The sequence below is a fragment of the Brassica napus genome, chromosome A9 (genome assembly GCF_020379485.1).
Source record: "Brassica napus cultivar Da-Ae chromosome A9, Da-Ae, whole genome shotgun sequence".
Taxonomy (NCBI): Eukaryota; Viridiplantae; Streptophyta; class Magnoliopsida; order Brassicales; family Brassicaceae; genus Brassica; species Brassica napus.
This window is the reverse complement of record NC_063442.1, coordinates 36452449-36466540: the sequence shown is the minus strand read 5'-3', so window position 1 is coordinate 36466540 and position 14092 is coordinate 36452449. Positions and strand designations below refer to the sequence as shown.

Below are 14092 nucleotides of genomic sequence, written 5' to 3'. Positions count from 1 at the left end.
TAAGCTGTCTAATGCACCGATTCGTCTGTTTTTTACTCCTTAATTAAACTATGAGTTGATTGAAGTATTATGTTATTAAAAAAACTATGAGTTGATTTGGTCCGTTTCAATCTCCAAAGAATTCATCTGGTCGAGAACTTTACACACACATATATATTAGTTTTGTATTTGGTAACTAATTTTACAGAGATATGACCTATTTAGACTTGTCTCTTATCTATTGAAACCTTTGTGTAGATTGTTTTCTTGTTGATTAGTATATGTATAGCTAAGAGATCTTTTCTCCCTCCCAAAAGCTTGTCGACTCGGCTTATTCACTTTACAAGTGTGTTCTAGAAGTGATGTAGAATATTTACGTAGCCAATTTTTTTCTTCTAAAACACAGATATCTTTCAATCATGGGTTATAAAGATTTTTAAAAGGTATAGATTTTTATTTGGTTTTATAAAGCAAGATACCTACCATATTTATATTTTAATTTTAGAAAGTTTACCAGTAAAGAATTATATCTTTTTAAATTTACAACCAAAATTCTTCAACAAAAATTTATACAATTACATCAAGAAAATCTACAGCATTAGTTATACAACAAGATATATAAAGTTACATCTCATTCTAATTAATCAAGTCCATATAAAACAAAAGGAATAGATTTTGCACCCAAAAGAATATACAACATATCTGGCTAAATTTATTCACTGTATTAATTTTGAATTGAAAATATGTGAACCTCACATGGTATTTTAATTCAACAAACTCAAATAATATAACGGACAAAAACGAGTAGTTTGAATCCAATGAGTCAAGAAACCATCATCTAAATAACGTGTTATAAAATGCATATCATAAATTAACAAAAAAGAGAGTAAAAACCAATACTAACACATGAAAAACATGGAATAAATCACTTGTTTTTTTTTTAAAGAATGTTAAATTTTATTCCTCAAAAAAACCTTTATACAATGAGTGTATCCCCTTATCTAAATCTTATCTCCATACCTTCATGAAGAAACTACTACTTCTAGAGATATTTACATACGAATTCCAAACCAAACTTGTAAAGAACCCTCCATTCCCTTCACACACCTAGATATTAACAAGCTGAGCTTGTTTCTCACATTCTTATCAACCAGCTTCTTCAAAACATTCACTGGGATCAGCTTCTCATCATGTTTCACTCTGTTTCTCTCTCTCAATAAATCACTTGTTGTGAATCAGGCTAGGGGTTATATAAAGTTATGAGCTGATGAAACATCGCTTGTGCGCAATGATTTTTTTGCTTTTATGTTTTGGGTCGTACTCGTACCATCCAAACGGAAAGAGGTAATGAGATCTTAACCAAAAAGTTTGTAGAGAGTGACATGGGCCCTTTCTATGATAAATATAGATGTCGTTTAAGATTTGACACATCTGATCTATGTTTGTGAAGGAGTTTGGCTTAGATAAAAAGCTGCAACTCATGTGGGATAAAGAGAAAAGGATAATGGAAAAACATATAGAGGCTAGTGACTCCAGACAAAATGACTTAATATTTTTCTTTACAAATGTGTACAGAGTATTGGGCTGGAAATGGCTTATTATAAATCTGTGTGGGATCAAGTCAAGATTCCTTCCAGTCATTTGTAAATCATAATTATTAGTTTAATTACTCCATTATTGTCCCCAACTACTATCACAATTTTTTTCCTGGTTGTATAGGTTTTTCAATAAAGTATAATATGAAACGCTTGTTTACACACACAATGTATGTATACGTTTGATTTGGTCATTTCTGTTCATGATAGTTAGTGTCAACCAATCAATAATTTGCTCGAATCTGATGCAATTTAGAATTGACAATGAAACATGATTGGATAATGTTATTGATGTTGCTATATTATAATGATGTACAAGTACAAGGTAATTTACAATCGACACGTCTTGTAAAGAGTATTAAAATAGACCCATAGTCAAAGATTCGTTATGATAAATAATGTAAGCAAACGAAAGTAAAAACGCGTTTTCACGTTTGTTCGATAATCTAATCCGGTTTAAAAGATTTTCGTTCTTTATAAATCTAAAACTCTGGAGAGCCATGAAAGCATTGTAGATAGAGGCAAGAATGATATTCAAATGTATAGAGAACATAAAAGCAAAACAAAACACGATTCGAACCGAGGGGACAAACAAAAACACACAGTTTATAGATCTCTGTTCGAGACAGATGGTTTCAACCAGTAATGTTCTGAGACTTGTTGAGGATGACTCCTTCATACTTCACTTGGAACCATTTCATGGCATCATCTTTGGTGACTCTGTGCTGGATACCAACACGAGCCTTGCATCTTCTGCGACGCGCCACACGGTAACCAGGACGCTCAAGAACAACATAGAAGTCCATACCGTAGATTCCAGTCGACGGGTCATACCTAAGATATGGAATCAATCAAAAGTCAAAACCCCATTCAAGTGACTGACTAACACAATAGCCCGTGTCTGAAAAAGACTTACTTGATACCCAAATCAATGTGCTCCTGAATACCAAAACCGAAGCAACCAGTGTCGCTAAAGTTCCTTCTCAAGAGCTCATACTCTTTAACCTTGAGTCCACTTTCAAGGAGTTGCATAGCCTTGTCTCCCCTGACGGTGACGTAGCAAGCAATCTTCTCGTTACGTCTGATACCGAAAGAACGAACAGTGTATCTCGCTACAAAAGAGATAACAACAATCTCAGAACACTACTCGAGTAAGTTCAACTTTAAGGAACACTGATAGCTACTGAAGTATCAGTATAAGCTGACTAATCAAAACATGACAACACACAGTTTCAAAGACACGTTGCTTGTCCTAAACATCTCAAAACTCATTTCACTACACTAGTAGTAAAGCCCTCACCTTTGGAGAAAACAGGAGTTTGGCCACTCAACTGTTCTAAGACCTTGGAGGCTCTGGTGAGACGATCTCCACTCTCACCGACGGAGATGTTGAGGACAAGCTTCTGCACTTTGATGTCCCTCATTGGGTTCGATAGCTTCTTCTCCGACGCCTGATTCAATTCAACCCACCAATAAAGAAAGCATCATCATTACCACATCTTTTACTAGAAATATCAATTACACAAAAGAATTTAACTGGGAACGGACCATTTGGGATTCGGGTTGCGAGAGAACTCCGGCCGGGAAGGGAAAGCTGGAATCGAAAAGAGATAACGGAGACGCCGCGGCGAAGTATATAAACCCTAGCGTGTCTAGGGTTCTAAAATGCAAAATTACGAGTAGTGAAATGACGACTCTACCCTCCTTCCTCCAACAAAGCCCACGTTCCTCCTCATGTGAAGAGAATCGGTTCCTAATCTCGGTTTATATCCGGTTCGGGTCAAATATGCTAGTGAGCTTGGATTTGTAGCCCAGAGTCAGAGAGGGTAGGATTAGATGTAGAAAATTCCTCTATTATTAGGCCCATAATTTTGGAATTTCCAAACGTTTTATTATTTTTATAATTTTAAAACCACACTTCCTCTTTTCATAAAAATTACTAACTCCGTTCCCGAAAATAAGATGTTTTAGATTTTTTTCTTGTTCCACAAAGATATATTTTTTATATTGTTAAGGTATTTTTTTATACTTTTGAGGAACATTAACTGAGAATATTTTAATTAAATTTTATTGGTGGAAAGTGTATAATAAAGTAAAAAATAAATTAAATTATAAATATTTATTAAATTCTTAATAAGTGTGCATACTCTAGAAAATCTTACTTTCAGGAACAGAGGGAGTATCATTTTGACCTCTTTTTTTCTTATAACATAAATAATATTATTTTAAAACTTCAATACAACTTAAACTTATTTTAAATTTGATATTAATTATAAAATACATTGATTTTATAAATATTTTTACTTAAATATAATTAATAAGAATATAAATGTATATGAATCATTTTTTTAGTCTGTGTCAAAAATGTTAAAATGATTTTTTTTTTGTAAAACAGAGAAAGTATATTATTAGCTATATGATTCATAAAATTTCACCCAACTAATGTGGTATTCAATTATATAGATTTAATAATGAATTTGATTTCGCAATAGATTCAAATAGATATAAAAAATATTTGTTTAACAAAAGTTTTTTTTATCTAAAAATTATCATAGAGGTATCAGATCGTTGAATAATTAGATTATTGGAGTTTTTATATTATTAATAAAACATATGGATTTGTAAATAATAATTGAAAAATAAATTAGATTTAAAATTAGAATTGGATTTGTAAACTACATATAGATTTCTAATTCAGTAATATATATAAACAAATAACACTATATTCAAAAATGATAGATGATGATAACTGATAAGTTTCATTATTGATCACTCAAAAGTGTTAACAATTACACACTGCTTTAACAAATCCCGTACTACATAGAAACTAAAAAGTCTCACATTTGTTATTTTATCTGGTTTATTGAGAACCAACGGGTGAACCAGGAGACCGAGCCAAGCTAAAGCTACTAGAGCAGCCACTAAGCTTTGCAGCTGACCTACGACTTCTCACTAATGGAACCAGTGACTGCACCACATCTGCCATCAACGGTCTGTAATCAGCTTCCGCTTGAACACACATTGCTGCTATTGCTGCAACCTGAACAACCTCTTTGGTCGAGTACAGCCCTTCTAGTGTTGGATCCATTATGTCCACAACTTTCTCTCTATCAGCCAGTTGAGGCAACGCCTGGAAAGAACGAGAAGAGATTAGAGTTAAAAAAAAGAAGAAACCAAATGTTTGAAGGAAATTTGATAAACGTACCCAAGAAACAAGAACACCTTCTCCAGCATCTCTCTTCATATCTACTGGAACCCTCCCCGTTAGTAACTCTAACAGGACAATGCCATAGCTGTACACATCTGATTTTGTAGTCAAGTGGCCGGTTAAAGCATACTCAGGAGCAACGTATCCTTGCGTGCCTAAGACACGTGTTGAAACGTGTCCACCAGCTTTGTCTGATCCGACTTTAGCCAATCCGAAGTCTGAGACTTTGGCGTGGAAGTTTCTGTCGAGGAGAATGTTGCTGCTCTTGAAGTCTCGGTGAATCACTGGTGGTGATACTTGCTCATGGAGATACTCAAGGCCTTTTGCAGCTTCCAGAGCTATTCTCATCCGAGTTTCCCAGTCTAGTCTCAACGGGACAGAACCAGACCCTATTTGCAAGACACAACATACATACAGCTATATATATCAAAATCCAACAAGAACTCATATACAAATTACTGGAAGAAGGAGCTTAACTGTTATTAGGATAGAGGTGTTCCTGCAGACCTCCATTTGCCATGAACTCATACACAAGCAGTTTGTGGCTATTGTCTGAACAATAACCAAGAAGTGCCAACAAGTAAGGTGAACGCAGACGGCTCAGTAACTCAACCTGTTTACAAACAGTAAATGTAAAGATCAACGAGCAAAACAAAGACTAAAGTCTCAGAGAAACAAGAACCTCCATCTTGAATTCATCTTCCCCTTGCTTCCCTGCATTATCCATAAACTTGATAGCAACTTTTCTCCCATCGTTAAGCACACCACGATAAACCAAACCAAACCCACCATGACCAACCACGTTGGATTTGCTGAATCCACCTGTAGCTGAATGTAGCTGCTTGAAAGTGAAAATCTGCAGGGCGTTGTCAGTAACTTCTTGTTGGTTTTGACAATCGCCTTTCTCCTCGCAGTTAAACTCTACATAGACAAGAATAAATATTACAAATCAAACCCTTAATTGGAAAATCATAAGCCTAACATTTATCACCAAAAATGTCAAAAATAATCTTAATTTAGTAACAATTATTCAGTATCCAGCAAAAGCAGAGGGCCTAAAAGAACAAGAAAGAGACAAGAACAGTCTTGTCTGAATTAGTACATACTCTTGTTGATTCTGTGACGCTTGGAGACTTTGTTACGAATGTAGCAGTAGTAGCTAAAGGCGACGAACAAAGAAGTTAAAGCAAGACAAGCAAGAACGACAATGGCTACAAGTGCATCTCGCTCTTTCCTCTGGTAAGCTTCATCTGTCTCCATTTCACTCCCCCCACGGTTTCCAGAAATGGAAAAGACGAGAAGATGGGGAAACCCTAGAAGGAGGAGGAGGACGACAAGATTGATAACAGTAGAGGGAAATAAAAACTTTAAAGCTTCGGGCTTTGCGTAATTTTTTTTTGATTTTTTGTGCTTGTTTGTGTGTGAATGTCAGCTTCACTGTCTCACTGTACTGCCTTGTGTTTCGCGACGCGGAGAGAATACTTGTATTTACCGGAACTTGACAAATTTGACCATATATTTTATTTCTGTACAATTCAGACCCCTTGAATTGTTATTGTCCGGTCCCGACATCGCCACAACTCAGCTTATCAGGGAGCTTTGGGAACTTGGTTCTCCTTTAGATGATCCTATTTTTTAATGTAAAGCAAAGTTTCAATATCTTTTGAGATTAAAACAAGCAACCTTGGTTGTAAACAGTATTTTTTTGTTTGAATTAATTTAACATTTTTTCAAAAAAAAAAAAAATCGATGATAAATGAATTAGTGGTTAAGTGCGAATTGAATCCATATGATCTATACCGAACTTTGGTTTTATAATTTGATTGATGATGCAAAGAGAACAAGGGGATTATTTATAATGACGAATGGTTCCATAACAGCTTTTGTTTCGTTCTTACACCATAAAAGATTTCATCGCAGAGCGATACTAAACCATCAAAGCAGTAAGAATATATATATAGAGGGTTTATGAACTAGAGACAGAACCCGTGATTTGCTTTCTCAGTTTTTGAACTGTGAAGGAGGTTTTGTTATTACTTCTTTCCACGGAGTTTAGCTGCGAGTGCCCTCTCCAGCTTAGAAAGGATCTGCTGGTTCGGGATTGCTTTGCCAGACTCGTATTCTTGGATCACTTGTGGCTTCTCATTGATCAGCTACAACAACCAACATCATATCATTAGTATCCAATTACATTACAAGTGGAAACAAGAGAGAAAGTATACTTGAGCGAGTTGGGACTGAGTCAGCTTCTTCTCCCCTCGGGCTTGCATGATGGCTTTCTTCAACTCAGTAGGCACACGTTCATCTGATTTTCAATATAACCATACACATAATAAACAAGGTGTTAACAAAGACTCTTCGCACAAGCAATATACTAATCATCTTCTTCACAAAACTAGAATCACTATGATTTATTAGAAATAGAGGAAGATACAATTAAAGTTTATTTGAACCACAGAGAGATATAGAAGTCGATATTAATTAGCTGTGAATGAGAGATACGATAAAGACAATACTCACGAGCTAAGTTCTCAGTATCATCATCGAGCCTCTTTGTGTTCAAGGAGGTGCTGCTCTAAGCCGCTTTGTTGGTTCCAGCATTGACTACACGCACGCAACCAAAAACAAAAAGCCCTTTGTTAGATGTCAAAACAGATACATCAACCTGATACAAGGGAACAAAACTCATCTCAATTCAATCGCCCAATCTAAACCTAAAACTACGAACGCAGATCGAGAAGAAGAAAACAAACATTTTCTGACGGATTCGATATCGGCGCCGCTTCTCCGAGCAGCGTTGACAGTCTTCTCGTCGCGCTTGGCGGCAGCGTTGGGAGCTCTCTTACGGATAACCACCGGTTCCCAGTCCTGAGTCATCGGTCCAACTCCTGCCATGGTTTCTCTTCTTTCTTTCTTTCTAGGTTTTCTTCGTGTGAGAGAGAGCTGGACAAAGATAGAATGTTACTTAGACCAAGCCGTGATCGTTTTGCGTTTTATATTTCTGTTTTTTTAGAGGCGGTGGTTAGTAAATAGTCACTATTGACAGGTCCTAGCAAAATACTATCTTTTAATTTATAATTCAGTATACAACAAATTTATAAATTTTGAAAGCCCCTTCGTCAATAGTTAACTAAATGTTTAATAATGTTTTAATACTAAAAAGTTTCATATCTGAATTTCATAAAAGAAATTTATTAATAATAATGTTATAATGTAAGTAAAATCATTAGACATAAATTTTCATAAAATAATTCATTATAATACAAATAATAAATTACTCTCAGGCATAAATATATAAAAAAAATAAAATAAGTATGGTAAATATATCAATGGTTTTTTATAAATTAATAGATTAATTTTTTTAAAGCAAACTTTTAACAAGTTATAATCTCTTATTTTCAAGTAATTAATTTTAAAAGAAACATGTTCAGATTTTATAGTATTAAATATGTGGATTGCGTTTTGATAATCATAACACAAAAATGCAAACTTATGTATATTCTTGCCATTTTTTAAAAAATCAAATACTGAAAACTTAATACATTATAGAATAAAAATCTCCTCTTTCCTCAATATTCCAAGTAATGAAAGCTGGGGAAATGACCTATATAAACATCTAAAAGAGATGATAAAAAAAAACATCTAAGAGTTGAGGAAAAAGCAATAAAAAAAATCAAAAGATATGAAATGAAAACAAATGAAGAACTGGTTGTTGAATCGATTCTAAGCTAAAAAAGCAGGGGTTGGAATTGACAATTTCGAAACAAAGGGGCGAAGAACGTGAGTAATGGCGTTTTTAATGACCTACAGAGCAAAATAGAAAGAAATCGAATTCTGATTCCTCCTCCGGTCTAAACCGGATTTTTCCATATCGTGTTCCTCCGATTCCTTCTTCGTCGCCGTTCTTCAGATTTTCTCTCACTCTTGTGCTCAAAAGGTTCTCTCTTTCTCTTCCTCTCTCTAGTCATTGAAACTGAAACAACACCTGTCTTCTCTATATCTTTCCTTCCTGTTTCTAACTTTAGATGTTGTTCCTCTATTGCTGAAAACTACTTGAAGAACGTGAGTTATGTTTTCTTTCTAACAAAGGTTTTGTTCTTTTGTGTTCTGTTTGTGATTGTAATATTGTCGATAAAATTAAGATTGGGCACCGTTTTCAATTCAATTCGTTTCGATTTAAGTAAGATTCAGTGCAAGCAAGCATATCTGAAACATGACCTAAACTCTGTTCATTTCGATGTGTAATGAAAAGGCTGATCATATTTACTTTTTAAAGTTCATCAGTTTAAACCCTTTTTTTTTAATTTGCAAGAGACTCTGCTGAGCTTTATAGATATTTTGTTATTTCTGTTTTCAGATGTGTAGTACTAAAGTGGTTTCATTTTCTCTTATTTCAGGGAAGTGACTTGGAGAATCATTGAAGAAGGCTGATCTCTGTTTCTCAGGGCATCAAGACTCCAACCTTGTTTTTTGTTGTGTATCATGCCGTATTTTATTCAGAGGCTTTTCAATACTTGCAAGGCGTCTCTGTCACCTGATGGGCCTGTGTCTGAGGAGGCCTTAGACAAGGTTCGCAACGTTTTGGGTAGGACTACCTCTTTTTAAGTTGCTTTTCTTGCTTGTCATGTCTGAATTGCACTCTCTTATGTCCGGTCTAGTACTTGCAGGCGTACTTTGATACTAGTGAACTTTTATTTCAGAGAAAATCAAGCCGTCTGATGTTGGTCTCGAACAGGAAGCTCAGTTAGTGCGCAACTGGTCTGGTCCTGGGAACGAGCGTAATGGAAACCATAATTCGCTGCCAGCAATAAAGTACCTTCATTTACACGAGTGTGACAGCTTCTCGGTGAGCAAACTATTCTTTCAGATTGCTGTTAGGCCTTAATCAGTGTGGTCACACAAGTGCATAATAATTCATGGCTATGGATTCTCGATATATGCATAGAAGAACCCTATAGTGTTTTACATAGAAATGCTATTGATAGGCTTCTCATGTTGTTGTAATGTAACCAGTACTACTAGTGAGGTTTGAAATTTGAATTAATCGCCAAACACTGCAGAAACTTGCTATTTCCAGCTGCCATTTGGTATAGTTTCTTGCCTGCTTATGCTTTTGAACATTATCTTCTCAGATTGGAATTTTCTGCATGCCACCTTCTTCAGTCATACCACTTCATAACCATCCAGGCATGACAGTGCTAAGCAAGCTCGTTTACGGTTCAATGCATGTCAAGTCATATGATTGGGTTGACCCTGATCCATCAGGGCTAGACGATCCATTACAAGGTAATAGTTGCTGAGTGACATCTAACTTCCTTGCTCTATAGATAACTTCAATAAACTTTGTCTGAGTATTCTGTTATTCCCATTTATTAATAGCAAGACCTGCAAAGCTGGTCAAGGACACTGATATGACAGCCCCTTGCCCAGCAACCACACTATATCCAACAACAGGCGGCAACATCCATTGTTTCAAAGCCATAACTCATTGTGCAATCTTTGATATCTTATCTCCTCCATACTCGTCTACTCAAGGAAGACATTGCAACTACTTCCGGAAATCCCCAATACAGGACTTGCCTAGTAAGATAACACACACTTTAACTAAGACCTTGCAAAAGGCTACTATTTTAATTAGTGTTACTATTAACAAACTAATTAGATCCATAGCTTAGCATAACTGGTTTAGGATTCTCATTTTGTTAATGATGATGATAAAATGTGAAATTAGGTGAGATTGAAGTGATGAATGGAGAAGTGATCTCAAATGTGACATGGCTTGAAGAGTATCAACCTCCAGATAACTTTGTGATATGGAGAGTTCCGTACAGAGGCCCTGTGATTAGAAAATGAGATTGTAAAAAGATCTTAAGCAAAACTAGACAAAGAGCAGAAAGAGGAAGGAGCTTATCACCAGGAGAATAAAATTGGTACACCGTCGGAAGGGTTGCTGCTTTGTGATCAAGAAGGTTCTTACATACTTGTGAGCTTCAGCCTACTTCACTATATCATAATGTTTTACTATTACACAAATCTTTACGATTACTATAGTTTTATATGATAATATTTTTGTCTTACATAAACACAATTGCTCAAAAACATTGTATTTTTCATTGATTATTTTGTCGATCCTTGGCCTTTGGTTATTTATGTCTATCATATCATAGCAAACTCATAGAGTTATAGCTCATCTTATGGCTAAAGGTTAACCTTTCTATGAGCCATTTATATAGAAAAGATGAAGATCTTGTTACTATGTTGGTACATCATTATAACTTGATTGATTGCTATAATCCAAAGATAAACACTTGTTGTTTATAGCAAAATAAGTTAAATAAGAAAAATTCAAAACTGGTAACATAAGTATGTTCCCTCCACCAAACAACATTCAGATCGGTTAGATGTTTACGAGAAGAAGTAGAAGATATAGAAGACCCCAAAATGTGATCATCACTACGATAAAACATAAAATTACTTAATTGAAAAAGATGCAAAAACCTTAAAGATCTAATCCTCTGATGTTCCATTGCCTTAACTTCTAAGCACACTCTTCTTCCTCTTTTGTTTCAAACCTTTTGTAACCATTGTCTTCTTCCCCGGCTTTAACCCACTATTACCCTTGGCAACCTTCTTCTTCGGTTTCTCAGCATCATCATCAACCATACTTCCCTCCTTCTTTCTCTTATTCTTCTTCGCCTTAACACCACCAGACTCAATACTAATCTCATCTTCATCAAGCACCTCAGATACATTACTATCCATACACCTAACCTCATGAATCCTACCCTTCTTCTTCTTCTTCTGCCCCTTCACAGCATCACTCTTCTCACCACTTTCAACAACACTCTTCTCCTCAAAATCATCAATCTTCAGCTTCAAATCAGGCACACACTGATAAATCGGCAACGAAACGCTCTCCGACAGCTTCAAATGCAAAGACCTAACGTACTTCCACTGACTAGGCAACACCTCAACGACGCCGTTTAACGTCGCCATCACATTCTCAACAACCTCATCGCTATCCATCGACAGCTTCCCAACTTTCACAACGCTACACGTCCCCGTACTCACAAAAAACATAGCGGAGCCACATCCCTTCTCGATCTGCTGCTTCCAGTTCTTATGCTTCAAATCCACAGGCAAAGGAATCTTCTTTTGCACAAAGAACTTCTTCCCGATCAGCCTCGGAAGCATAGGAATCACTCTCCGATCCGCGAAGAACATTTCGTACGAGTCAAAAAGCTTCCTTTTCGCTTCAAACGCCTTGTAATCAGTCTTGAGCTTCGAGAGCTTGAGCACTTTAGTAATCGGAATATTCTCGGATTCGATCTTTTTAACCGCGTCTTCCTTGGTGAGTCCGCTTTTAGGTCTGTCGTCGATGATGAGGCAAAGCTCGGGGGACTCTTCCTCCGTGTTGATCAGCGGGTGAGGTAATCGGATTCGGTGAGCGTTCGTGCGGGTCGTTTGCTCGTCTTGCTCGAGGAGCTGAGGCTTCTCTGTTTTTGATTTCTCGGCTTTCCATTTGAGTAGAGAGGTGATTGCGTCGTCCACTGTCTTGGGGCTTACTCTTGTGGTTTGCGTAGATGGATCGGGTTGATCTGCGGCGGTGGTCATTGAGAGGGTTTTGGGGATGAATGAAATTAGGGTTTAAGGAGGAAGAGGAGACAAAGGGGAATCTGATTTTAGGATTTAAATACTTCCCTGAGGAATTAATGGGCCTAGCTTCTTTTGGGCCTTTGTTTTATCCTGACAGTGAGGCGGTGGTAACAGAGAGGTTTGGATTACGAAGGAGGGTTTAAACTTTAAAGAGTAGGAAGATGACTTTAAGATTTAAATACTTTGGGCCTAGTTTCTATTAGGCCTTAATTATTGTTGCCTCAAAAGGTATCGGATTACATTTTAAGTGTATTTTATAATATGTTTGACAAATTAATAAATAATTGGATTTGATTCGAAATTGAAGAATAGCTTATTAGTTTTTGGTTTTAAAAAAAAACTATATTAATACATATTTCATCAACGCTAATAGATTATATGTTCAATGTTATCGTAACGTTTATTAGTTAGGAATGGTGTGAAGAGATGTATGTAGTTTGCAATCTTTTTTTTTTTCCAAAATATAAACAAAAATCCTTACTACTCACAAATTTAGTAGGTCAATTAATAAAGTCCACTAATAAATGAATATCTTAATTTTATTTGTAGTAAAAACTAAAAAGTGAGTATGTGATTATGTGCTGCCGAAAAAAAACATTTATGTAATTTTTCCTCGCTTTTATAAATGGGTGAATTTGCTTACTAACCAAATTCTGACTAGAAATTAAAAAAATAACGTTGATTTTGACGTTATTAAAAAACTAACATTTGGCCCACATTTTATCCGGTAATGCCCTTGTCATTAACAAGTATCCGGTGATAAAAGAAAAAGAGGAGACGTCTTCGTTTGGAGTAGTGGACAAGAGTGAGTCACATTTATTTACAATCACCTTATGTAAAACCAGCCACGTTAAACACTTATTTACTTCATACATTCACTATGTACAATAAAATAAATGGATAAAATAGAAAATTTCATGTGTATTTCATATCTTCAAAGTAGTATAGAATTTTAATCCTACGTACAACTTCTGAATAGACTCGTGAGTTAAGAATAAATTTGTTAATAACCATAAACCATATTTCAACCATACCCATAACTCCAATCACTAGACATAACTCCAATCACTAGATCCTAAACCAAAGTACAAAACTAGATCTAACTATAAAACCTAAATACAAATAGAATGGAAGAAAATAATTAATAGTATAGTACATCTTACTGAAATTATAAAATGATTATAATTGCATGAGAAAAGATAATGCTAACCCTAACCTTAATCCCCACTTTTAAAATATTAAACTCTAAACTCAAATATAAACCCTAAACCCAAACCCAAATATTAACCCATAATCCCTAAATATAAACACTACTCAAACCCTAACTCATAAATACTAAACCCTAAATCTAAATCACTAAATCTCAAAACCCAAATATAAACTATAATATATATTTATAATATTTTACTAAAAATCAAAATTTGTAACTACATAATATATTTTTATGTGCAAGATATAGTATGGATCTACTATAAATAGTATACAACGATGAAGATGTTGTCGATGACATTATTTTCGATGTATGAAGGAGAAGAAAATTGGACCGCATGGTAAACAAATCTTATTAAAATTATTTGTAATCTTTTCCAACATTTGCATGAAATGGCTTTATATTACAAACAATCAAACAAAAAGATAGAGAAGAAAAAATATG

General features: G+C 35.3%; 4 protein-coding genes and 1 pseudogene across 5 annotated transcripts; 1 reads left to right on the top strand and 4 right to left on the bottom strand.

Moving 5' to 3' along the window:
- Positions 1-2070: 2070 nt before the first annotated feature.
- LOC106390162 (60S ribosomal protein L11-1) lies at positions 2071-3324 on the bottom strand. The gene is made up of 4 exons (XM_013830568.3): positions 3123-3324; positions 2875-3025; positions 2491-2686; positions 2071-2408 (listed from the first exon to the last, which is right to left on the bottom strand). The coding sequence occupies exons 1-4, from the start codon at positions 3123-3125 to the stop codon at positions 2210-2212; spliced, it is 549 nt and encodes a 182-aa protein (XP_013686022.1). The 5' UTR covers positions 3126-3324; the 3' UTR covers positions 2071-2209.
- Positions 3325-4314: 990 nt separating this feature from the next.
- Positions 4315-6226, bottom strand: LOC106391850 (probable serine/threonine-protein kinase PBL7). The gene is made up of 5 exons (XM_013832575.3): positions 5889-6226; positions 5465-5703; positions 5260-5395; positions 4780-5171; positions 4315-4704 (listed from the first exon to the last, which is right to left on the bottom strand). The coding sequence occupies exons 1-5, from the start codon at positions 6040-6042 to the stop codon at positions 4435-4437; spliced, it is 1191 nt and encodes a 396-aa protein (XP_013688029.2). The 5' UTR covers positions 6043-6226; the 3' UTR covers positions 4315-4434.
- Positions 6227-6801: 575 nt separating this feature from the next.
- LOC106395076 lies at positions 6802-8203 on the bottom strand (annotated as a pseudogene).
- A 224-nt stretch (positions 8204-8427) lies between these two features.
- Positions 8428-10928, top strand: LOC106391234 (plant cysteine oxidase 5). Of its 2 annotated transcripts, none has more exons than XM_013831841.3 (6): positions 8428-8719; positions 9180-9367; positions 9483-9628; positions 9915-10068; positions 10162-10365; positions 10514-10928. In XM_013831841.3, the coding sequence occupies exons 2-6, from the start codon at positions 9265-9267 to the stop codon at positions 10633-10635; spliced, it is 729 nt and encodes a 242-aa protein (XP_013687295.2). In that variant the 5' UTR covers positions 8428-8719; positions 9180-9264; the 3' UTR covers positions 10636-10928. The 2 variants fall into 2 exon arrangements, with proteins under 2 accessions (XP_013687295.2, XP_013687296.2); XM_013831842.3 differs by having other exon boundaries at positions 8675-8844.
- A 153-nt stretch (positions 10929-11081) lies between these two features.
- On the bottom strand, positions 11082-12461 carry LOC106390365 (ribosomal L1 domain-containing protein 1). Its single transcript, XM_013830812.3, has one exon. It carries the CDS (start codon positions 12394-12396, stop codon positions 11314-11316), a length of 1083 nt encoding a protein of 360 aa, XP_013686266.2. The 5' UTR covers positions 12397-12461; the 3' UTR covers positions 11082-11313.
- Positions 12462-14092: the final 1631 nt, after the last annotated feature.